Genomic DNA, 26,627 nt, shown 5'->3' on the forward strand with positions numbered 1-26,627 from the left:
GAGACAGAGTGATTTTTTTTTAATGGAGGCTTCATTGGTGCGGAAATGCACTGGATGCCTAATTTCAAGTTCATGGGGAAGAGCTACAGTAAGTGACCACGACTCAAATGTAATGTGACTGAGATAATTGCTCTAAAAGGATCAGACACTAGTTTGGAAAAAAGGAACATCACTGTAAGGCCTTCATTGTTCCATTCCACATACAAACACAATTTTAACAACTCCTCATTATTTCCTTTAAAGGCTGCTTTCAACAGTCTCCTTCACTATAGGTTTTTGTATAGTTTAAGCAATTCGATGTTTGACAATAATGGATTAACACCAATAAAGTTTACTTTGTGGATTAATGAAATAAAGCTGTAAACATACAGAGGAGCTGTGTGCCAAAAACAAATGAGGCTTGAAATTGAGAACGAAAAAGCCCGAAAATGGATGTCCATGCATCCTGTCTGCTGCAGAATCACATCTCCCTTTTTTTTGACGAAGGAACATTTATCAAGTCACTGACTCGTGTAGTTCGCTGATGATACCCATGTCCATATGCTTTTCAGGGGAAGAAGCAGTATGCCTTCGGGTCGTTGTGCAATAAAAAAAAAGATATGTCGCTTTGATTTTGTGGTGCAGAGAAACAAACGGACACAGAATGAGAGACATCACCGCCTGGCTCCCTTTGACCCCTGTTTCAAAAAACATGATCTAACAGGTAATGGCGGGCAGATGGAACTTTAATTTTCCACCAGGTTATACAGTACAAACAGGGCCCCAAGACCTAGATTTTAGGAGTTCTTTAGTGGTCACTCAGGGGGCAGAATCTCTTGACCTAACTGTTGAAATACTTTGAGTATTACATTTTTTCCACTCACATGATGGAAGTAATGCTACTACAAAGCATTCTGCACATTAGAACTGCAAAATTACAATGGAGAGATGAATTAAATCACTTCATAAACTCTTCATCTATCGTAATCTTTGGACATTTAGATATTATTACTATTCTAATATCCATAGTTATCTATATAAAACAGTATAATCGGTATCCTCGTGACCAATGAAAATGCCTTTCATTTGTTTGTGTTATATTTCATTCGATCATCTCCGTGTCATTAGGCCACAGGTCCTTCGCTGTCAGTGTGACGTGCAGGTTTACTGGAACCAACCAAAGGAAGCCCACACAGGCCTGGTCAGCCAGGCTAAACTGTAGGACACTAACCTAATAATATGGAGCACTGGAGCACTTACAGGGCACCGTGATCGTTGTCCCTCACTGACATTCAACACACACAAGCCTGGAGAATATAACGTGGGCGAATGGAGAGGAAGCAACAGGACGACAGAGCTTCACCACCAATGTTTTACCTGCATGTGTTCTCCAGTTATAGTTGTCCTACCATGACGGCTGCGTAGTTGTGCACCATAGAGAAAGCAATTAAAGCATCAAGTCCGTAAGCATCTCAGATATTTAAATGTTACTAAAATAACAGTTTATGTATGGTTTTATATAGAAATCAAATTAATTAAAAATCAATGTGCTTTAAGGTCATAAAGCAAATTTTTGTACTAGTAAAAATACAACTATTATGTTTTCAATCAATGTAGCCCTTTAAAGGAAATAAAAGCATTATCCCTGAATCCTGACCATTTGTTTCTTAGATTGCATAGATAGATAGATAGATAGATAGATAGATAGATAGATAGATAGATAGATAGATAGATAGATAGATAGATAGATAGATAGATAGATAGATAGATAGATAGATAGATAGATAGATAGATAGATAGATAGATAGATAGATAGGTAGATAGGTAGATAGGTAGATAGGTAGATAGATAGATAGATAGATAGATAGATAGATAGATGGATAGATGGATAGATGGATAGATGGATAGATGGATAGATGGATAGATGGATAGATGGATAGATAGATAGATAGATAGATAGATAGATAGATAGATAGATAGATAGATAGATAGATAGATAGATAGATAGATAGATAGATAGATAGATAGATAGATAGATAGATAGATAGATATAGTGAATCTTTTATGCAACAGGTAAGCTAGATGCACTCTTGTAAGTCTGACTTTACTGTCTTTTTCACACATTACTGTAGGTCAGTGCAAAGGCAAACACCAGTCGTGCTCAAACAGAGGCTTCAAGCCCACATGTTCTCATGTCATCATCCCTCTTATCAAGTTGACAGCATTTCCACAGCCCCCATGCATGCAGCCCTGCAACACGCAGGCCTGTCGGTGGCCAAAGGCAGGCAGGTCTGAGGATGAGGAGGAGACTGGATATTATGGCTCCCTGATTTGAGCAACCCTTTAGTTGTTTTTCTGCTCATGTTTCCCCCTCTCTCTCTCTCTCTCTCCCCTTTCAAAAATCGATTAGCCTCAGTTTACCACTTCCTTGCATAGCCAAGCAGCAGGGCGCACACTATGGGCGCACGACCATCACATCACACGCACGCAAGCTCATTAAAGCAGGGAGATTTGTATCAGTCGTGAAAGTGGTGTCGTGGTGAAAAATCTGGACACCTGAAAAAAACATAATCGACAGCCGCAGAAATGGCTAAACATCTTCATGCAGGCAGGACTAATATTAGGCTCTCACTGACCTATTTCCTTCATAATGTTGCAGGATTGCCATTTTTCACATGCAGCAAGTGCGTGGAAGAGCTACGCAAAATGCGAATTCAAGATTCTTAATGAATGTGAGAAAATGTAAGCATTCAGTCCAATCAATCGTCTTCATATATGTGTTAAGAAAGAGGGGAAAGGCCAATTATCGCTAGAAGGCCAATTTATAAAAGCAGATTAAAATAGCCTATATAAAAGGCAGGCGATCGTGTGCTGGCCTGCATCCTTTACACCTGCACACATTCTTAGCAATCACACCGCCAGCGGCTTGTCACGACTTGAATGCGATTATATCAGGCCCAATTCACAAAATCGATCTTAATTGCTGTGTAAAAAGCGAATTTTTGGAAAACACGCCCATCGTCCTCTTCCCCGTGATGTCTCAAAGCAAAATAAAACAATACACTAAGATAAACAAAAAACAAACAAAAAAACAGCAACAATACGCCATCAGTTGCTAAGAATTCATTATTATTCACGTTATATTCAAGCTCACCTTTCTCCCTGCGACGTGGTGGTCCCCCTTCAAGCCTGGAGATGGTGATGAGAGGAGGATGAGGATGATGATGCGTACGCGGCAGTCGCTGTAAACCGAGTGATGATGCAGAGAAGCCCACGCCATCCACTCACACTCACTCGGCGATGTGCAGGGGTCCCCTCCCCCATGCGAAAAGAAAAACCTCACGAGCGCAGAAACACATAAACGCCTTCATATCTGGATGGGTTTTTGGCGCATATCTGCACACAATCTGCGCTCTTTTTTCACAGATTCGTGCGCTTTAAAGCTCGTACCATTTATAATTTTAACCCCCTAATTTGAAAGGGAAAATGGGCCAATCTCCTTTCTTTTTTTGGACAGCAAGTAACACTGAATTACAATATGCCTACGTGCGCATCCTCGCAGCATGCGCGCACAAACAACATATTTTCACTTTTTTTCTTTTTCATTTAAAATCATTAGTAGGCTACACACGAATATTAAATTGTGTGCACGGGAAACACACGTGCAGACACACCTGACTCCTGTTGCCATGCCAACCACTTGCAATGTTCTTGATCCCTTCTGCTTCATCAAGACTTGCTACTGAAAGGCGAGCGTGATGTCATCATCCGTGCCATTCAAATAAAATCTCTACAAGTATGATTCAAGTTGTTTCTATGCATCACATACAGTCTGTGTAGAAATGCAATGTTCTGAAGGAGGACTCTAAATGTCCATCTTTAATAGCCCCAGCTCAAGTGGATTTGGTTGAAAACTATAGGCCTAAAGACATTTTGAAACTTGGGTTGTTTCTGCTAACGGTGAAAAAATAGTCTTTAACACACTATTGTAGACTTATAGACTATACCTATAGTCCCGAGCTATATGTTTTTCTACCGGTTATCATGCGACGGAGGAAATCAGGATTTGATTCTCTTTCGTACCACTTTGTATCATTACGGGGAGCACCTTGTCATGAAGACATTTTTTGAGCAGAACAGAAATGATAAAAATGATGAGAAGAATTCCAAAACATGTACTAAAAGTTTTTATTGTCAAAAGGTCTTCATCTGTACAGTGACCACAAAAAAAACAAAAAAAATAACAGCTGCTTAAATTACTTTCACTATTACAAACTTGAGTCGATCTTAAGATGTTCAGTTTAAAAAAAAGCAAAATGAGATCCTGTTTGTGTTGGCTGAGATGGATTACGGTGGCATGGGGGCTCTCATAGGAATGCGGGGTGGGACGCCGGGCGGTCTTGGAGGCATTGGGGGTCCTCTCTGGAAACCAAAGTGAGGGGGACGAGGAGGGCCTGCACCGTAGCCAGGGGGAGGCATGGGAGGAGGCCCTCTCATACCTGGAGGCCCCGGATGACCTGAGAGACGGACAGATTAATGTTAGAAAATATCTTAATTAAATGTATGAATATTTAATAAATATTGATTAAATGAAGGGGTTACAGAGTTACTGTCAATAAAAGGTTCATCAGTAAACTGCCTCCACATAGTAAATCAATTGTCAAGGTAGTCATGGTGATTTGGGTATGTGACAATATTTATAAATCATTTAATCTATTTTGCTGCATATTACAGATGAGACAATAAGGTGATGGACACTTCGGGTGTTTTTATTCCTGCTTTGAAGCGTGTTCCCTCAAATAGCAGAGGTCAAATTTAAAAAGAGAAAAGACCCAGTGCTTACCCATGGGGGGTCCATACCCTCTGGGTGGCATGCCCATAGGCATGGGTGGGGGCATGCCAGGGGGTAGCGGTCCCCGGGACTGATTTGATCCTGGGGGAGCCGGAGGAGGAGGCACCATGCCAGGAGGAGCAGGAGGGTGCATGGGCATCTGAGGCATACCTGTGTAACACAGACAATTATGTCTTAACAAGTGGGCTTGAGCAAGGGAAATGTGTTGCGCGCTGCAGCAAACGACAACATCTATAACAGAATTGCGAGCACACAGATACATTACATGGTGTGAAAAACTGAAGTTTTTAACAAGCCATTACCTCCATGGTGCATGTTGCCTGGAGGGAAGGGTGGAGGTCCGACTGGAGGCCCACCACCACCAGACTGTTGTAAACCTGCTGGAGGCATAGACATCGAGGGGGGCATTGACGGAGGCATCGATCCAGGAGGAGGACCAAGAGGGAAACCAGGAGGTGGCATGCCTGCACAGAGACAAGTCGCATTGACAAGTTATTATTTTGTCATCACTTTACTTTACAAAGTCAGGCTGTCAGAGTAGTCTTCTTATCCATTGTTTATATTTTGCCATTTCAAAATATCTCAAAGTGGCTAATTTGTTGCAGACACGTTCAAGATTATAACAAATCACTCACATAATCACCCCAAACATGATCTTTTACCTGAGGCAACTGCTTTATTTAGAATGACATGGGCATTACAATAGAAACACCCATTTGCTTACAACTTTATGAAACAAAACTTTACTAAATTATATTTGTATCATGTCAGGGAAAATTTTCTGCAGATATTTCATCTGTTTTTTTATGAATAAGATTTTCACAAAAAATACTCAAGCGTGGACAGAAAACTGGCTTTTTTATAGGGCATAAAGCCAATAGATCTTATATCACAGTTGTCATTTTTCTCATGTGCCAAACTATACCGAAACATACACTATAGTACATTATGCTATCATCTATAAGCACATTTTCAGAAATCATCATCATCTATTTATGTATTTCTTAATGGAATCTTTCCATATGTGCTGATGAACAGCAATAGAAAAGGTTTTGTATTACAACTGTGGTTAAATATTGTTACAAAGACAGCAGAACATCCCGTGTGTTTTAATGTCCTAACATCTACCCTGAGTATCCACTGTACTTGGGTCATACCTGGCATAGGCATCCCGCTTCCCAGTGCAGTTAGGACCGGCGTGGAAGAGCTGGGAGGCGGTGGAGCATCTGCAAACAGCTGATGTGGCCTGTCTGCCTGGGAGAGAGGGTTTTGAGCAGCGAGGAGTCGCTCTGCAGCCGAGCCGTGCCTCTCTCCTTTGGAATCCTTCTTGAAGGCGTAGGACACTGTGATGGGCCTGTTACAGAGGTACTGGCCGTTCATGGCCTCGATGGCGGCGTCCGATGCGTCAAAGCTTGCAAAGTTGATAAAAGCATAACCCTTGGAGTTGCCGGTGTCTGGGTCTCGCATGATCTTTGGCGTCTGCAGGATCACGCCGAAGGCACTGAACGTGTCGTAGAGCAGTTTCTCGTCGATCTCAGGGTCCAGATTACCAATGAAGATGTTGGCACCCACATCCAGGTTTTTGTTGTGCGCGGATGCCTTGTTTACTCTAATTGGTTTGCCATACAGCTTTATCATATTCATGATTTTGATGGCATAGTCGGCATCCTCCTCACTAAGGAACTCCACAAAGCCATAACCTGGAGGAGGAGTGGGGAAAAAAGTTAGCTCCATAAAAATGTTTTTGCTGTGGTTAGTTTTAATTTTTTGTTCTCCTCCGATGAACGTGTAGCTACTTTGGTAGGTAGTGACAATATTAGCAAATATATTAGCTGAAATACTCACCCTGGTGTTGGCCTGTGACCCTGTCTTTGGGCATGTGTGTGTTGACCACAGGACCGGCCTGCAGGAAAAGCTCCCATAGTAATGGCTCTGAAACCTTCTCGTCCAAGCCGCCGACATACACAGTGGCGTCTGAAAAAATAGATAAGAATTAAACACAAACTATAGAAAATGTATTCTACAAACATTACACAAATTGGGTGAAAACAAAACACAAGGCAATACATGCTTAATGTCTGGTTGCTGCCAATGTATCATTAGTCTTGTAAAAAGGTCAAAAGTTCTACCTCTGTAAACAGACACACAGGCATATACACCCACACACAATAGATACAAACAACTCATCTCAATTGTCAGATTTGATGGTCTTCATTTGCTTCAAGTTGTATTTCCATTTTAATAACCAGTTCTGATGTTATAGTTAAAGGACCTGCACTTTACAACAATTCGCTGAAAACAATATTCAAAGTTTCTATCCAGTGGCTTTAACAACAGTTACACATTAAAGGTTTCACAACGTACTGATTATAAGACCAAGAACATCTATTTAATGAAGGTTTGAGGCATTTCGGTTCACTTCACTCTGATCAAATGTCAAGACAATAACACTTAATTAGAAAATATGATGATGTGGCCTTTCAGGGAGGATGTACTAGAGCAAACTAAGAACGTTTTTCTGTGAGGAAGGTTACCTACATTTTTAGCCATAATATCCGTGAGAATAATATCGATATACTACAGATCATGTTCCCTATTCCTTGATTTTAAAAGCTAATGGCAGCCAGAAATGTGTTAACTGACAAACAAAGTATCGTGCTAGGCTAACTTTAGCTGCTAACAAACAAGACTTAGCTCTGCTTCCAATTTGCCAACAGCCGCCAAACTTTAAATCAATCGAAATCAACTCTGCGAAATAATGTGAATGAGGCAAGAATGTGAAATACATTCAAAGTAAATATAATTTAATTGAATGGTCAGATTAGCGGCTAGCGAAGCTATCTACAGCTGCACACTTCCATGTGATCGACCGGTTGTTTACCCCAAACTATTCTCTAACCAGGTGCTTATAAAAATAAGGTGAGCGGTTAAGAGTGTAACCGACAGTCAGTTTCACAGAAGACTAAGGCAAAAAGGTTGAAAACGGTGTTCTAACGATGAATTTACCTTGATTTCTCTCTGAAATTGGTCCCGCTGCCATGTTGAATGAGCAACGCACGGCAAGCGTCCTCAAACTAGGCCCCGCCTCTTCCTGCCTGCGTGCCGAAGGCGGAAGTAGTGAAATAAATTAATTTAATTTAATTTAATTCAAATTTGTTAAATAAATAGAAAATATAATACAATAATAAATAATAATACTTAACTGAAATGATTTTACATGGGCTATAATATAAAAGGAAAAAAATACAATTATTTTTTTACAACTGAAGAGGCATGTTGAGTGTGATGATGCTTGAGAAATTGGTTTTCCAAGTGAATATTTTTTTGTGACCTGTTTTTATTTGGTCGGATTCGGGAACGAGGTTCTTAGGGTTTTACACAATAAGATTAAGTCAGGGAAATCAAAGCAGCTATATAATAATATGGATAAGGGAGTGAGGGCACAGGGCAGCGATTACTCAAGAGATTCTAATTAGAGTGAATGCTGGAGTATCATTCACACTAATAGTACAGGCATTTTGTGAGAAAATAGGGGTGGACCTTAAAAAAATTGCAACAGAAACCATTCCAACTGTTTTTGACTCATGAATATGTAATAAATAACATACCAAAAGTCTTAAGGAATCCATGTGGTGGAAAGGGTTTTCTTAACCACACCTTTTTTGCCAATTTTCAGCTTCTAAAGTACTGTTTTATGGTAGAGGGGATATGTGCCAAATTGTTAACCTTTTCAGAAAAGCATGAAGCTTGAAACATCACTGTGACTTTATAATTTGGGCCTATGTTGCATAAACATTGTGTAGCATTTTATGAGTTTTAATTTTGTTCTCTAACAAAGACATAGGCTTAAATGTTTGTAAAAAACTACAAAAAACCCACAATTTCCAATTGCTTTCTGATATCTACACCAATAGTACTGTCCAAATCAACCGACAACTTTGTTTAACAAGAGATATGGTGTCGGATGCAATGCAAATCAATTATTAACTATTAGGTCATTATATTAATTTGATTTAATTTTCTTGCCATCACTTTATGAAAAGTTTTCCGGATCCTAGAACAAAATTAAAACTCATAAATGCTACACAATGTCTATGTAACATAGGCCCAAATTATAAAGTCACAGCGATGTTTTCGGATATTGGGCTTTCATTTTCGGAAAAACATTGGATTCACCCTTAACTACTGACCTTCACTGTTTCTGATGTTGTATGTGGTATCATTGTAATCCCTGACCATGAAAACATAGGGTTAGACATCACTAGTTATGTGTTATTATGTTTGGTTCAGGAGTTATGAGGAAAAATGCATAATTAGGCTATGGCGGAAAGTAAAATGGTCGCAACGGCAACCATGATTACATTTTGCAATGGCTAAATATCTGAAACTGCTCAGGGCCCCAAACTGTATACGTGTACCAAGCTTCATGCTTTTCTGAAAAGGTTAACAATTTGGCACATATCCCCTCTACCATAAAACAGTACTTTAGAAGCCGAAAATTGGCAAAAAAGGTGTGGTTAAGAAAACCCTTAAAAAATAACTTTCCACCACATGGATTCCTTAAGACTTTTAGTATGTTATTTATTACATATTCATGAGTCAAACACAGTTGGAATGGTTTCTGTTGCAATTTTTTTAAGGTCAGGTCATATAATGCCTGGACTATAACGTTCTCTAACATAATACAGTGAGTATGTTGACATTTTTGTGCTTAATGCAACTACAACAGTCATTGGCAGAATGTATGGATAAATATTTTTTTAAAGAAGTCTCAACTTTCAATCTTTTGCTTATTTGAAGTAAAGTGTGAGACTAACTTTGGAAATCACTATAATTAAAGATATTTTTTTGCATTTTTATGCTTTATTGATAGTGTAGAGACAGAGTTGAAATGGGGCAGAGAGGGGAGTGACATGTAGAGAACAACCGCGGGCTGGAATCGAACCCGGGTCCGCTGCTGGCCGAGGCCCATGGGGGGGACGCCCTACCAACTGAGCTAAGGGCGCCCCCGGAAATCACTATAATAATACAGTAAAAGTTATAGATTGTTGTGTGAGTATGTTGACGGAGTTGTCCTTAATACAACAACAGTCATTGGCAGAACTTATGGATACATTATTCTTTAAAGAAGTCTCAGGTTTCAATCTTCAGCTTATTATTAAGCAAAATGTGATACTTTGAAAATCTCTAACATTATACTTACATCATTTGAACAATGTGCCTCAAAGCAGAGTAAACCCCGCTGCTCTCTGATTCACTTCAACGTTTTTTTTCATGTCTTATAGACTTTGACAAAAACACAAATTTGATGTTTTTGAAACTGTTTTCTCAGTAATTTTAAACTTTATCCACATTAATCATGTACATCTTAAGCAAAGCCATGTGTTGCTCACAGTTAAAACGTTTTAACAATATGCCCTACAGAATTTAAGCTTTGGTGTTTTGTTCGACTAGTTGTTATCTGCAATTCTCTCTGTGAGAACACCAGTTCTGTCCTACAGTGACTCAGCATTTTTAGGCCCACAACAGCTGTTTGGGCCTCTGTCTCTCAACTACTACTGCCACTACTACTTTTTAAGCACTTTAATGTCTTCAAGTACCTTCAACGGCTTTCCCATCTGTCATATTCTTTTCACATTAATGCATTCTCTGCTTTGTTTTTCACTTCATTTGACATTTCTTAATTTTCAGCACTATTTTGCAGTTCCTTTTGCATTTCTGAATTTTCAGCAATATTTTGCAGTAACATTAAGATTTTTGTACTTTTAGCACTATTTTGCAGTTATATTGACATTTATGCATTTTGAGCACTATTTTTCAGCACCTTTAACATTTCTGCATTTTTAGCACTATTTTGCATAATTTTTCATTACACATTTTCAAACATTTTCAGAACGCCATACTCCTCCGGCTATCCAGTTTAGCATCAGCTTTTTTCAGCCTCCAGCATTCACACACATTTTCTTCTGGAGATGCATTTTCTAGTTATTTTCAGCTATTCTCAACATTTAACATGTTTCAACTTCATATCCACAATAAAAGCAAACATAATCATTTTCTGTTCATTCAGCTTGCTCCTAATTTTGAAGGTTCAGACAGTGGTCGTACTATGTAGTGAAATAAGTGACACGACAAATCAATACACATTTGTATGAGCCCATTTATTACATCATATATAAATCTACTAAAAGTATAAACATGGATACAAAATGCTCATAGAAAATACATACAATAAGGGCCTTCAGAAACACTTTTTAAAAAACAATACTGTATAGAGTATGAAACATATAAAAACAAAAACAACACATCATGCGTCAAAGCCAAAAGATGAAAAGCCCAAGGTTTTTTTCTATATATATATTTATAAAATGGATAGCAAAAAAATATATTGTTTAAAAAAAGCCTTCATTGATAATGATCAGAAAAAAAATTCAAACGGCATTAAGTAAGAAAAAAGATCCGGGATTTAATGGCTTGTGACCCAAACTTACACACATGATGAGCATCCAAGTTGGAATAAATATGGACACAATTTGAAATCCCCTCCTTCATTCCTGTAACCAGCTCAATTTGAATACTTGCTGATATTTTCCTTGTCAATTCAATTTCAGCTTCAGAATGAGTGCACTGGTTGTACAGTATGTTTGAAATCGGTTTATGGGACAATACAATCATGCTCAAACGTATCTGCAGAAGAGATTTTGGGAGTAGAAACAAAACCACTGTGAAAAATTAAAAAATCTAAGATTAACAGGGTTGGGATTCAGGCTGCAGAATTCTGAGGTCAAAGTGTTCATTGTATCAGGTCAAATATCTTTTTTTTTTACTCTTCAGCAATAACTGAAGAGAGCTGCAGGAGGCAAAATTACAAAATAAACATTTCCTTACTTGTGCTGCACACATATTATGCAAGAGTACCAAACAAAGAATATATAATATATATAGATGTATACCACAGGCAGTTATATATAATAAATCCCAGTTTGTAAGATAATCTAATGTCATGTAATATATTCAAGGGACAGGGGAACAACTGATTATTCTCTTCGTGGTGGAGAGTTGGATGAAAAGACTTAAGATACTATACTTTCACATCTGCACAGTAAATATTAAACCCAGAAATATCTCGGCACACGTTTTTGCAATTTGGTTTTATTACTGTGGGACAGAGCCTTACTAGCTGTTTTCTCTCCTTATGTAAAGCTAAGTTAACTGCCTGCTAGCAATTGCCTTATATTCATTGGATATATATAAGAGTGACAATAATCTTCTTGTCTAACTATGAGACAGAAAGCAAATTTCCCCCAAATGTTGAACTATTCCTTCAGTCAAAAACGTACTGTAACATTAATGTAACAGGTCATTTATAATTTCACTTAAAGCATGAAATGACAAAAAAGGTCAAAAGTAGAGTAGTTCATCCTTTAAAGACCTCATTAAATACAATTAAATGTTTATAGTTTATTTTTTTACATGTCAAACTGTTGCATGTTACATAAAGGCATGGCGATCCCAGGGAAGAGACGCAGCACTAAAACAAGAAAAACTGCTTCTGGCTTTAATCATCATCCTCTCTGCTTCTTTTGTTCCTCTTTTTTGCCGTCTTCTCAAATTTAAGCGTAATCTGTTTCTGCTGTTGACGATCCAGAGACGGACCCTCCTGCTGTTTACCACACAACAACTCACAGCCCACATCTCTTTCCAACCACAGCCGCAAATGATCAATTAAACTCTCACTTCCACTCCATGGGGGTCTTTAAAATAAGGCTACTTGCTTTAAATGCCTTCATCCTTATAATGTATTCAATACATTTTTTTTAGTTGTATAGACAAAAAATATATCACATTTTACAGTATGAACAAAATCAGGTCCTTCAACAAAAACGTCTTGGAAAGGTGATAAGTGTAAGTTACATACATTGTTTTCAGCTCGCAGACAAACACTAGCGCTGCTAACTTTCTGCTTCCAATATGTATTAAAAAACAAAAAACACAAACCACAAGTGCTGGTACTGTTTTGTGTTGACTGCAATGACTCACACTTGAGGAATCAATTTAACAAACAGATCACTCAACTCTCTCTTCGTATTTCACCTCAACTGTGGGGCTGTTCCTCGTTTCCGTCTAACAAGAAAAGACTCCAGAGCTCACGACAAACACAATATGCGTCAAGAGAGTTTCTCAATAACGTCGCCCCTTTGCAGGTCCTTTACTCGATAGCACGCTGGATATATACATTCGGCTGGTGTTGTGGTCACCAAGCATTCGATGAACACTGAAATACTTGTCAAAAGCAAAAACAAAACAATAAGAAAACATAGTGGTGGTTCACTATCTGATTTTCCAAAACCTGAGCGGCTGTCAGAGCAATCGGTCATCTAATGACATTTTTGCCAAGTACCCACATTTTTTTTACAGGAACAAAAACTCCATGCTCACTTCAATTCTGTTGTTTTTTAAGATGCCGTTTCCATATACTCACACCTCAATTCTCATTACAACAGGCAGAACAAAGTAGTGTAGCCATTACGGAAGGTCTTGTTGTTTGAAATTATTATATCATTTTCCCCCCTTGCTGTTTTTGTGGTGAAATTCTGGAAATATTCTGATTATAAATGGACACATGGTACCTGCCATCAAGGTCCAAGAGTCCAAAATACTATTCATGCAAGTAAACACACCAGAAACAGGAAAGAAACAAATGTCAGAATGATCCATGCCTTGATTAAATGTGTTTGGTTTGATGGGTCATATTAACATATGTCCCGTACATTCACTGATGAAAGGCAGGACTTAGTTTCTGTAGGTCAACTTCCAGTAAACACGGCATGAGATAATGAAAGAACATGTAAACCTCAGTCGGCTGGTATGCCAAGCACATTTTACAGCTATAAAAAAAAAGCAGTTATCCTGTAATAATCACTAGGCACAAAGAGGTAACGGCTATAGCGGCAAGTGTTTGTCGTATGGACGGATGTGCAGACTGTTAAGTCAAGGCCTGATTACCTGGTGCCTCGTAACAAAACTAAAAAGATACAAAAACCTAAAAAGAAAAAGCTCACACGATATTGCCTTTATATCTATGAAGTGATCAATACTGTTACCAGGAATCCTTCTGGCGAGCGCAAGGCGTGTTTCCAACGCGCGGATTGGGTTAGGGTTTAGTGCGAGGGCAGCGTGGCAGTGTTGGCTGCGTTGAGTTGGCCCACGGCTATCATGAGGATGTCTTTCTTCTCTTTGTAAAAACGCAGTTCTCGGCCCGCCAGCCTCGCGTCCTCCAGTTCCCTCTCCGTCGACGCCACCTCCTGCGCGATGGTGCTGGCCACGCTCTGCTCTCGGTTCACCCAGTCGGCCGCCATCTGAGTACGCATGTCGTCATCCAGGGCCCGGTGGGAGTAGTGAGCCAGCACTTCCTGCAAATCAAAGAAGGTAGGGATTCATCAAAGAGGAAGAATCTGTATGTGGTCATCATGACAACAGCAAGATCCTGGCAGCCATCAATGGCGAAAATTTCAGGTAAAGGATGTAATGCATCATATTTCCAAATGTAACTAGGACACCAATATTGGCACAGATACTACTGATGTTATCAAGAAGATTGGCTTTTTGCCAGCAACAATCGATTCACATTAAGTACAGTGTCTGCCTTGAGTTGAGGTATCAGACTGATGTATCGGGAAGTCAAATTGGTACTGCCTTAATCTGAAGGTACTTCTTTGATGTACAACCAAGAGGATAAAGTGTAATGTGACTACTGTAGACATTATTTTAAAGAGGTAGCCTGGTTTAGAATTTATGATCCTATTTCCCAGCTCACCAGTGCTCTCTAGCAATGCAGGATATTGATGGAGGGAAAGATTTGACTCTTTGTTTAGGAAAACTCGATGAGAAGTGAACAAAACTGCTACTGTACTCGGTGGCTAATTGAAGCCATCTGTGAGGAGAATGGATATCTTGCGGTACCTGTCGGGAACACTGTCGTTCTCTCATGGCTTTGAGACTCCCGTTCCAGTGCAGCAGCTGGAACACAGTCATCAGCTCCTGAAACACAAACACAGCCGAGTCGGCGGCAATGAGGGAGAAAAATCGCTCTGGAATGCTCAGTTTGTAACAATTTGACATCGCAGTTAAGATCAACACATGCAAAACAAAATTATCCTGATGTCAATATGTGTACATATTACATACCTCGTATAAAAGTTATTTCCAGTACTTACCATTGTGTAAATATTTTAGTACAATGTTCATACTTATTTACTTGTTCTTATATTATAATACTGTTATACTTTATTGTTAGGTTATACCTTGTTGCATTAAGTACATATTCTTAGACTTAGATATTCACATGTTTCTATTCTAAGTTGGAGCAACTGTAATGAACCGAATCCCCCCCCCCCCCGGGATCAATAAAGTATTTCTGATTCTGATGATTCTGACATTGTAAGAAAGTAACTGGGCTCAAACCCTGCCACTGCTATTTTCACACTATGGCAGTGCATCTGAGTATATGCAAAACAGACATTTCTGAAGTTTACGCACCTGAAACTCGAGCATGGATTTTCCCTTGTTGGACTCGAGCATGAAGCGAAATGCTCCGATGCCTGTGTTTGGATTATCCGCCTCTTCTCTGTTTCCCTGTAAACAACAATGACAACAACTGGTCAGTTTTAAAACACATTTCACATAGAAGCCACCTTGGGCTCAAGTGCGAGATTTCAGGAGGCAATTCAAAGCAAAGTGATCCTAAATGTCAATCCTTTCTTTTCATTTTCAGAGTTTCAATCATTGGTATGCATTGTGGGGACTTTCAACTTGACTTAAGCACCCAACCTTCTGTTTTTTTATTAACACGTCACATACGTTGTAGGTGGCCAAGGCTTCGCAGACGCTCTTCTCGATGAAGTCGTCCGTGATGCGGCGAGAGGGATGCTCGTTGAAAACGGAGTTCATCAGGGCAATCTTGGCAGCGCTGCGTCTCGCCTCTGCCTTGGTGGGACAGAACTGTCAAACAGTGAAGAGAACAGGCATTAGTGACCAGATACCATCATAAACACATACAGTTTACATGTATACAGTAGGAAAAGTTAAAGAGAGCAAGTATTCCTGTCCTGTGCTCTTATGTTTGCACCTGTATATGGCTTGTTGTGGTTACAAGCGTGTTAGGATAATATAAACGTGCGACTTGAATGACTACCTTTCTCCATCTCGCCTTTTAATGATAACAACCATGTGCAAAGAAAATTATAATAAAAAAATGCAAACACTGTACCTGGAAACTTCCGAAGCAGCTGCCCCCAGGAAGGCTAACATAGCAGACGTAGGGAGCGCTGTTGGACGGGACCATTTCATAAACAACTAGAGCCCCGTTCCGCAGGTCGGCCCCTCTGGTCAGCTTCATCTGCCAAAACTCCTGTAAAGCCTCCACAACGTTGACTGGAGGGCAGATAAAGATAGCTTTGTCACAATCATTTCCCCCTGTTTACATTCATATAATATAGTCTATAGAACTCTACTTTGTGCCATTAGTTACTGGACTGCAACATCCTCTAAACACAAAGAGGATGGGAGGGGGGAGGTAATTTCAAGGATGCCAAAAATATTCAAGTGGCTTGCCAAGAGGAAACTCTGGATCGGCTGCTTAAAGAAACATAACTTGTACGCAAACGAGGGAAAGTTGCATCCCCGTCCTCCAAAAGTAAATAACAACAATATAAAAGAAAGTCAAATGTGCAACTGATTCAGGAATTATTATCTGGTTCTGCAGAAATGCGACATTATCCAGGTCCGTCAGAGTCTGGAGCCTAAACCAAACGTTTCCGGGCTGCAGCTTTGTGACTGTTAAGGCCTCTCTTGTTGTTGGCCAATTATTAAGTACTAACTTTGCTGTAACAATTTTAGGCACTATCTCCTCTACACACCTCTTGTGGGAAAGCATCACTGTAACTTAGAATTTTATTTTTTTTAAATGTTAATGTTAAGATATTTTTGGGGCATTTTTATGCTTTTTATTGATAGTGTAGAGACAGAGTTGAAATGGGGCAGAGAGGGGAGTGACATGCAGAGAACGACCGCGGGCTGGAATCGAACCCGGGACCGCTGCTGGCCGAGGCCCATGGGGGGGATGCCCTACTAACTGAGCTAAGGGCGCCCCCATAAATTAGAATTGTTAACCAACTTAAAAAAATGACACACATTAATAAAGTTATTTCAAATCAAGTTCACAAGTTAGGTCGACATGAAATAGATTTGTTCTCTTTTTAACTTTTGTTTCCTTTGTTTAGTCTGCTTGTGATACTACTACTATGTATTTTGTTTAAAACATTAAAAAAAATTTGCTAATAAGTATTCACCCAACAGTTAAAGCAGCTAGATGGGATGTAAAGTATATGAATTCAGTTGGACTTAAATGTATCAGTTTTTGCTAAATCAGGCGCCCTCTAAATGGCTCGAGTCGGGACAATGTTGGTTGTTTTTTTTCTATCAGTTTAAGAGCATCATGTCCTGAGAGACAAAGCAGAGAGAGAGAGAGAGAGAGAGAGAGAGAGAGAGAGAGAGAGAGAGAGAGACAGGAACTATTTTGAGATAGTGGAGGATGACAATGTACTGGCCCAGACTCAAAAGCCACAATGCGGCAGTGGCAGAACATCAATCAGCACGTATCTTACAAATGTAGCACAGGGAAGAGTAAAAATAGAAAAGGTAATAAATACATTATCCCTGCAAGAAGGAATTTACTTTGTCTTGATTTTTTTTTTTTTTTTGCAAATATAAGCCTTTTAATTGCCTGGTAATGGCATGCATTGCTTAACTGTCTTCTTGAGAAACATCACTATAGGTCTGAGCAAGATAGAAAGAAAATAAGCCATAATATCCCTGTCTTTTTGCTGCTGCAAATGTCAGCAGTGTTAAGTAGCCTAAAAGGGATATAGGGGAGGGGAGAGGCTTTTAGTCAGAGCACACAGGGACAATCTTTTGGAAATAAATCCTATTAGCACTTTACAGGAACACTTGTATTAACTCCTCCAACATTTGAGCAGCTTTTGGTCTAGTGTTGATTTTAACCACAGCTATTGCCACGTGCTGCAGTGACACAAACATTTAATTTCAAAATAAAAATTAAGTGGTTAAAATAGCTGATCATAAGGAGGCAAATGGCCTAATCAATATGAGCACAAATTAGATGTATTTAATAATAATCTGTGCTTGCATTTCTATAGAATAAAATAAAAAACAATGTCTGTGTTGTTTTACTTAGCCTACTAAGACTAAATGGTCTGGGGGGGGGACTAAAACACTTAATCTGGATGAACTCTACTAAACTCTACCCTACTGCTCACAAAAAGTGGATAACCTGTTTTTGTACACACTTTTCTCGTAACACTTTGTGAATCCCCTGCCTTTCCTTTGTTATTCAACATTATTCATATCTTTCTCTGTTTTCATTACAGGACCAGTAGGCTATTGTAGCCTACCTTGACCTTTAAAAAATGTATTCTTTGTACGTGTCCAATGTATGGGTAAAATATAATGGCTTATTGTTCAGATGTAATCCCCCCAGAGCTGTAGGCTAGTTATAATCCCTTATTAAGTTATTGAAGACAAGGTATAACTGTGACAATTTTTTCAAAGGGAAACAGTTATTCCTGGGGGTGAACACAGTAAGCCTATATGCCTATGATATTGCAGCAGTTTGAAAAGTATCATAGTGGAAGGTAAACAATAGCCTATATAAAGTGTGTATCTTAGACGCTGTGAGGTCTAACATGCATTTTACAGAAATGTGGCTCGTTCTTTTCCAGATGCTAACCCACTTCCTAACAAATGGCGCAGCTAAAAGTGTCTTTCTGCTCCTCAAAACTCCATAAGTGCAAACTGAACAACATGGCAAATATCATCATTATTATGCATTGGCTACATTAAACAGTGAGTAGGCTATCCCTTCTGGACGTTTACCTCTGCCGTAACCTTGAGTGTGTTTGGCGAAGCTGCGGACCACAGCCTCCACCGCCTCCTTCAGCACCGCCGGGTTCCCCGGGTTGCAGTGGCCGGCCGCCCCCGGCCCCAGCCCGACTCCGAGCCCGCCGTACAGGCTGTGGAGCTGTAGCGGGGGAGGTGGAGGGGGAGGCCCGCACGACGCCGCTAGAGAGGCCGGGGAGGGCAGCAGCGGCGCGATGGGCACAGTCACCCCGGGCCGGAGAGAGGAGCGGAGGGTCCCGGTCGGTCCCGATCCGAATCCGATGCCTGGCTGCAGCCTCTGAGGGCGGATACTGTCCTGGATCATGTTAGATTCCATTGTCCCAACGTAACGTCTGCGAAGTCCCGGTCCGGAGGAAAATCACACCGATCCACCCCGACGGCTTCAGGGTTCAATTAATGGTCTCAGAAGGCTTGGAAAACCAAGTGTTTCGGGGCTTTTGACAATCACAGCCGACAATAAGAAGTTATCCGCTGCTCATTCGACAAATATCTCTGCTTCTATGCATCCTCACTCTCTGGATTAGGCTGCGAGACTGTCAGTCAAGAGATGCCTTTAAGGACCCCTCGTATTCAACATGTTCAAGACCACCACACGGTGCATGTTTTGCCATGGATGTTGGGTGCAAATTGTCTACCATTAATGGATGAATTATGTTTTTTTAATCAGTTGTGTGTTTGTTTTAATCATGTGAATTGTGGTGTGTTTGTATGTTTATAGCCTACTTGTAGGCGTGACTATGTTTTTTTGTAAATGGTGTGCTCAGTTATTATAGCTCAAGCAAGCCAGTGTTTGTCACTAAAAAAATGCATGATTTTATTGTGATATGTAAATTTCCAACTCTGTTTCTTCACTTTGCAATTTCATTGTATAGCCTACTTGGTCTATCTATGGGATAGCCTATTGCATGTCTTCCTGATGTTTCATCCTTCTCTCCCACGAAAGATTGTTTTTGTGTTTGTATTTGGAGTTTTTCCTCACCTAAAATGAATGTCTGAAGACAGTTTGTTTATTATATATGTAAATATTGTAAAAACAAATTAGATGTTTATTTGAGAATAATAAACTAAATCTGAATTGAGGCAAGACAAAAAGGGTATACCTTGACCTTGACCTTGACCCTGATTAAGTTTTTTATTTGTTACACCTTGAGGGTCTCATGCCATCCAATTTGCAATTTCAACTTTATGATGTTCAGTTTTTATTGACATTAGGGCAGAATAACATGATAGTACTGCAGCCAATCAACAAATATTTCTGATTGACATGAAATGCTTACGTGTTTGTATAATGTGTTCATTTCATTAGTAAAGCCAGGCTTTCGTTCTTTTACAGTTTACTTAGGCTATATAATAGAAACTGACCATGTAATAATCTACGACATTCACCTTTAAAATGGTCCAGTTGCACAGAAGTAAAACACAAATGGGAGGAAATAGGTTATTTTGCTTTAATACACTTCCTAAAATGTCACATATGATCGACTTGCGCAAAAGGTACTTCCACTTTTTCTAAAGGGTGAGAAGTTTTTTTGTTTTTTCGAACGCAGGCACGCTGTATTGATATGTCCGACATCTTCTGCTGCACCTGAACGCATCAGTGGAAAGTCAGAGAAATATCAAGACAAGAAATCTGAGCCCCCCTCTGTTCTCCTCTGGCACCAACACAGTACAACTACACTGTGGCTTTACAGCTCCAGCTCTGCAGCCTGAAGCATGTGATTAAAAACTTGGAAGGGGAGAGAGAAGGTCAGTTTACATGATGAGAGAGCGAGAAACAAACAAAAAGATGATGCCTATCTGAAGCAGGAAAGCAGATGATGCAATTTTTTTTGTAAAGTAGGTGGGTTTAACTGTGAGTCGGTGGACCACCAACTCTCTGCACAACAAAGACTTTTGGAAGAGGAAATGGGACCTCCTCTTGTGCTTCCCAAAAGTTTTCTCTTTTTTTGTGATTGTCTGGACCTCGTGTGATTGCTCATTCTCTCTGTGGTCTGGTGCGAGGCCAGTGGAGCTCAGATGAGGAAACTACTGGGGAACATTTCAATATATCTTTTGTTTCAAGCTGAGTCTGCAAAAAAACAACATTTCTTAACAAACTCGAGTAGACTGGGGAAATATGAAAATCCCATAGAAATAGTCAAGAGTCTCAAACTTAACACTTGATGTGGCCTGTTCACATTGTTTACTTCAGAGGTCACACACAAACAGGAAAGAAATCAACAAAGCCATATAATTAAGGTGCAATGAGTGTTTGGCTCAGTGGAGGGCGAGCTCTCATTTCATTGCATCAGGTAGTAACTTCAGCTATACAGCCCAGTGGCATTTGGACATTGGTGTTGTTAGCCACTGTTTGTTTGCTGGGTAGCAAGGATTTTACATAGGTCAAAGCTAAACGTTGCAAAAGTGATCATCTTAACTAAATGTGCTGAGTGCTTTCTCCCTCTTATTGTCAATTACTTTTATTGTAAGTGGTGGCAAGTACTAAAGAGGTTATTTACTTGAGTATTTTCCATTTCAATGCCACTTTATACTCAATTCCACTTCATTTCAGAGGTGAATGTTGTACTCTTTCACTTGTTTTACTCCACTACATTTACGTAGCAGATATTTATTTTTCAGATTTTACATAAACGCACACATGAAAAGCTTTAAAAAAGGATAATGACTTGGTGGGGCCCTTCCTTGTAATTTTTGGAAATGTGCATTTGTTGTTTGCAGTTCTGTCGAGAAAGACATTTCCCCTCTAAACATCTCACATGGTTTCAGTTACATGACAGTTTCAAGCCAGAAAAAGTCAAACTCTCCAAGATTTCACACACAAAGAAAGCAACGATTGCAGAAATGCCCAGTTTGTGTTGCAGAACTTTTGCTCATGCTTCTTTCTTGTCTCATGAATGCATCAGTGACAATCTTATCATGTAATCTATAATTATATTTACGTCACAGTGGAGAGAATACCTTTACTTTTGATACTTAAAGCACATTTAGCTGCTGTATTATTATTATTCTGTACTTTGATTTAAGTTGGAGTTTGGATACGGCACTTGTAATTATCATTATGTATTTATTTTACATTAAAGGTGCAGACAGCTATTCTGGAAAACACTTGTTGACAAAATCACTAGCGCTACCTGTCTGTAGCGCTAGTCCAGTGTTAATACACTGCCTATAGGCTCCGTAAACGGGCATGTTGCTAGCTGTGGTGGGCCCCCCAGTTTACGTATACCCTTTGTTTACCTACCAGTTTACAGAGCCTAGGCTACGTATTAACACAATACTTTTTTTCAGCGCACACACACTAAGGACTGGTAGTATGAATCGTTGATTCACTGATTTTGACAAAAATGGATTTTGTCAACAAGCGTTCTCCAAAATCTCTGACCCCACCTTAAAGATAATCGTGCTTTTAATCAGTAAAGGTTGGTAGATTGTTTCCATACAGATAAAAAAATATTGTTTTTATCAGTTTATAGAATATGATTCATTATTACAAATCAAACAACCAACACATTATAAAGAAAAGTGCAAAGTGTTTTCCATTAGCTCAAAACATCAAAAGGTTACTGCAAAAATAATAATAACGCAATTGTTTGATATAGCAGTTACAGTATATAACATGAAAACACTCCGAAATATAGAATGATGTATTATGTGTGTGATTAAGTTATCAGAGGTCAGCTCAGGCGGAAGGAGGTTTCAGGAGACTTGGATGAATTCTAAATCAGTATTTATTACAGGCTTGATCGAGGAGTCCCGGACGGCAGCACGAGTGTAATGTAATTCAGTTCTGCAAGACGCTTCCTGAGAACAGTGTTTTAACCTCGTGCTATCTCTAAAGCCACCAGGCTTGGGCGCCAAGCGGACCAATGTTTTGGGTCTGAACTGAACACAGTGATCCATAACAACCTTAGAGTCTAGGGAGATGAGACTTTATCTATACAGCTGAGCTCACAGTGTCTCCTAACAGGCGACAAAGTTTAAGTATTATCTTAGAGATAGACATACACATAAGTCAGGCAATACGTGTAATATTAATCATTCATATTACTGTAATGTTAAGTAGCCTAAAGACTGAAAATTCTCTCACAATGAGAACTGTTTCTCTTGATTCGTCTAAGTATTATGTTCCTAATAATATTAACGTTTTTCTCTTTTTGTGCAAACCAAACTAGCTCTTAATTCTGCAACATTTTTCTTATAGTACTCATGTCTATTTGTTCCTTGCGCACCTTGTGTACCACAGCAAAGTTGCTGCCATGTCCGGAGGTCTTATTGTTTTCATTTTCCAAAAGGATGGGTTTTTGAGAGATGTAAACAAGCGAAGATGTTTGCAGCAGGGGAGTCAGTCCAGGCCGCTTGTGAACAGACTCCGGACACATAGAGAATAATCTGTGGTCGAAAACATTCCCACATCTGGTTTAGATCTGGGCTTTATAGTTGAAAATCTGACTTTTAAAACCCCAGTGCAGGGCTTTCCCACAAGATGAATAAAGACTCGCAGGATTCTTGGTCCAGTTTTATTAAACAGCTTGTGTTGTTTATGTACGCTGCTCACATATTTTCCCCTGAATTCCATTTTGAGTTGTTTATGACTGACCGGGGTTGGAGTGGGGCTGAGAATTAATTACTTAACAAGAACCATAAAGATAGTCTGGTAGCAATAACACCTTGTTGGATGTAAAAGCCAAAGGTAGAAGGTTTATATCCACATGAATAAGTTCATACATAAGGCTTCTTCCAGCATCATTTCTGCATCCGTCCATTAGATTAAGACCAATAAATCTCAAAGGTCAATAGAAAAGGTTTTGTTTTACACTCAACAGTAGGAGGAACTCAAAATTCACTACTTTTAAGACAGACATTTATCTTTACAAATAAAGATATGCATAGTTACACTGCCACTTTACAGAGCTCTTTTATAGTAAATGTGTACTGTAACCTCTATTATATATTTCCATATAGTTAAATTCATAATTTTTTTTGTTTGTTTTTATAATGCTAGGTAGACTCTTGTCCAGTACATTTAAATGTAAAGTTGATCCTGACACCTACATTTGACAAATAAAACTTGAAACTCACCAATGATGTATCCTCTGGTAACCATGAATGTATGTACCACATAATGTGCCAATTTATTCAAAAGATTTGCTATTACTAGAGCGAATAAGAGAGAAGGCTTTTGTGCGAATATACTGTTTTTTTTTTTTATGTTTGATGAAACCGGGGTTCGGGTCACAGTTCCACATAACATAAAACGTAACGTTCATGGCCGCAATGACATTGTTTTCCTTCATTAAATCTTAATTTTCAAAGGGAAGGGTGCATTGCATTGAATAGTGCCACATACCACAGCATATGTGTTGCTTAGTTAGCAGCATCAAAGGACCTTTAGACAAACACATGCCACTCAGCAATAAAGCAACACAGATCACAACAATCAATCAGAGTTCATCAGAGCTATGATGTACCATAAAAGGATTTAAAAAATATTTTAAACACCTACACAAAGTTGATTCCACAGCATAGAGAAAGTGGAAAATGGGCATTAGTACAACACAATGCAAAATATGCCTGTTATCATTCCTGTTGAAGCTGATGTGGCAACAGCAACAAGTTCCCCTCATGTGACCTTGCAGTCATAATGATGATGCTGTAACATGGTGATTAAGTGTTTTACATTTAATCAAAATGATAAGACACATACTGACAGTCAGCAGAGGGACTGTTGGACTTTGTACTAGTTTGCCCCGGTGGCACGGTAAGCACTAGGGTCAGTACTGGAAGTCCCTTACCCAGTATTGTTGTGTTCCTTTATCTCGTCTAATCAGATCCAAACCTTCCCCATGCTCGACTATAAGAGGCGTGCGAGTCCTGCAGTAAGCCACCATCCGGTCCAACTTCTTCTGACGTACAGGTAAGTCCTACCTTGTTTATCTCGTGGGCTTAAATTCCACATGTAAAGCTACCAACTGGTACTAAATTTAAGACTGAATTTTAACACCAGGGAAATCAACTGTGTAGAGTAACAGCAAGGATTAGCTTCCTTTACATTTTTTTTAAATAATACTTTGTGTAATAATCATAAAGCAATGTCATAATCTCTGTCCATCTATCTATCTTTTTTATTCTATAATTACAAGTTTCCATTTGTAGTTTGTGACCTCACTTGACTATGACATTTATGGATTATGTGATCCAGACTGCTGTGATAGATTTCCTATGATAAACCAATCCCTTTAATTCCCTTTTTATTATTCCACTTAATACTTGTGAAAATATAAAAGAAGAAATAAATGTCCCAAAGAAAAGTAATGCACTTTTTACTGAGCTGACTTAGTTTAAAGCAGCATAGATATGTCCAGAATAGACTAAATTAGCACTAAACCAGTGGAAGTGATTGGTTCCTTTCCATGTTTTACAGTAGTTATATTAAAATATATGTTAGTTTTTTCAAAGGGGAAAAACTATGCCCTCATGTACACATGGGATGTGATATAAAATAATCAAATTCTAGGCAACTAGCACCGGATTGATAAACATAGAAAAGCCTAGCTAGTATACAGTACATGGGTACGGCGTGTATTGGCACACTTGATTTCTTTATTGCATCATGTAGAAAGTTATTTATTTTTCCCTCTGAGAGCACCATATCTCATTCTTGATTGGAAACAGAAGTTTTGACAATAATAAATAAAAAGTAAATTTTGAGTTTGGAAATCATTATTTTCTGCTTTTGAATTAACAAATGAATACAAATTAAAAACAGTGAGACAGTTTAGTTCCTGACCTTGGGAATGCTGCACTTGTAAAAGACTGTTCCAAACTCAAGGTCCACTCAACTGTTGACGTGATGTTTCTGATAAGACAGATAAAGTTAATGAGTGGGGTTTAGACAAACACACAGGGGCTAAGAAATGTTTACTTAATAACCGCCCACGTTGATTGAGCAACAACATTTAGCTTTTGAAAAACAACAACACATATATTACATATATACTGTATATATAACAACATATCCAGGATCAGGGTTTGTCATATTGGTTTCGAAAACTAATATTGTCAGGGGGGGTTTAAATACACTGCTTTGCTGCTGTCCTAAATATGAAAGACAAACTGAGAATTAACCAGATGCACTTTACACCTTCAGAAAAATGTAATTGTGTTTGTTCTGTTAGGTCTCCTCCTCCACTCAGCAACCATGAAATTCTCCCTGATTGTAGCCGTTGTCGTGCTGGCTCTGGCCCAAGGTATGACCGCCCGTCACACCCTTCACTTGTAGTTGTACAAATGTGAGAATTTGGTTTGTTTTACTTATCCACCTGTTTTTTCTTTGGAAACCCACAGGAAGCTTCGCAGAGGACGTCAATTTGGACACAATCGCTAAGTACTTCGAGGGTGTCCAGGGGCAAATGGCCGAGTTCTTCCAAAACCAGGACCTGACAAACCAGGCTCAGTGAGTACAAGTGACAATTTATCCTACACACATGAGGTCAAGGTTGAGATCAGGGTTATACAAGAAAAAAAAAACTGTGCCTTGATAAATGGCAACCAACAAGATGCAACTCCCACTTCTCAGTTGAGCATTTCCAAGTTATGTTACTTTATGCTTCTACTTTAAAACACTTACATAGCTAAGATTTTACACATTAAGCAGTTCATTTAATATGATGCATTATCATATATTGAAGTGTACCACGCTTTGTAGGAAGAAGGTCAAACTGGAACAGCAACTTTTAGTTGTAAATTATTTAAGTGCTTCTTCCATCACCGTTAGATGCCAGACAATTATGTGAGGCAGGTTTTCTGACCCAACATTATA

The 26,627-nt window shown here is 39.1% G+C and overlaps 2 protein-coding genes across 2 annotated transcripts; both read right to left on the bottom strand.

Annotated features, from left to right (window-relative positions):
• Positions 1–4,153: 4,153 nt before the first annotated feature.
• Positions 4,154–7,894, bottom strand: sf3b4 (splicing factor 3b, subunit 4). The gene is made up of 6 exons (XM_080045488.1): positions 7,838–7,894; positions 6,677–6,805; positions 5,989–6,531; positions 5,134–5,295; positions 4,823–4,981; positions 4,154–4,496 (listed from the first exon to the last, which is right to left on the bottom strand). The coding sequence occupies exons 1-6, from the start codon at positions 7,869–7,871 to the stop codon at positions 4,327–4,329; spliced, it is 1,197 nt and encodes a 398-aa protein (XP_079901614.1). The 5' UTR covers positions 7,872–7,894; the 3' UTR covers positions 4,154–4,326.
• Positions 7,895–10,973: 3,079 nt separating this feature from the next.
• Positions 10,974–19,320, bottom strand: lix1l (limb and CNS expressed 1 like). The gene is made up of 6 exons (XM_080045477.1): positions 18,785–19,320; positions 16,101–16,264; positions 15,692–15,832; positions 15,371–15,466; positions 14,795–14,872; positions 10,974–14,244 (listed from the first exon to the last, which is right to left on the bottom strand). Exons 1-6 carry the CDS (start codon positions 19,122–19,124, stop codon positions 13,993–13,995), a joined length of 1,071 nt encoding a protein of 356 aa, XP_079901603.1. The 5' UTR covers positions 19,125–19,320; the 3' UTR covers positions 10,974–13,992.
• Positions 19,321–26,627: the final 7,307 nt, after the last annotated feature.

Source organism: Ammodytes marinus, assembly GCF_949987685.1.
Source record: "Ammodytes marinus genome assembly, chromosome: 17".
Taxonomy (NCBI): Eukaryota; Metazoa; Chordata; class Actinopteri; order Uranoscopiformes; family Ammodytidae; genus Ammodytes; species Ammodytes marinus.

What these genes read in the sequence shown, in the direction of transcription:
- lix1l (XM_080045477.1), bottom strand. Translation starts at nt 19,124, where the DNA reads ATGGAATCTAACATGATCCAGGACAGTATCCGCCCTCAGAGGCTGCAG. An exon ending in AATCCATGCTCGAGTTTCAG is followed by an intron (nt 14,873 to 15,370) that starts GTGCGTAAACTT and finishes TTTGTGTTTCAG; the next exon opens with GAGCTGATGACTGTGTTCCA. An exon ending in AACGACAGTGTTCCCGACAG is followed by an intron (nt 14,245 to 14,794) that starts GTACCGCAAGAT and finishes TTTGATTTGCAG; the next exon opens with GAAGTGCTGGCTCACTACTC.
- sf3b4 (XM_080045488.1), bottom strand. Translation starts at nt 7,871, where the DNA reads ATGGCAGCGGGACCAATTTCAGAGAGAAATCAAG. An exon ending in GGTCACAGGCCAACACCAGG is followed by an intron (nt 6,532 to 6,676) that starts GTGAGTATTTCA and finishes CTCCTCCTCCAG; the next exon opens with GTTATGGCTTTGTGGAGTTC. An exon ending in AGGCAACATGCACCATGGAG is followed by an intron (nt 4,982 to 5,133) that starts GTAATGGCTTGT and finishes TGTGTTACACAG; the next exon opens with GTATGCCTCAGATGCCCATG.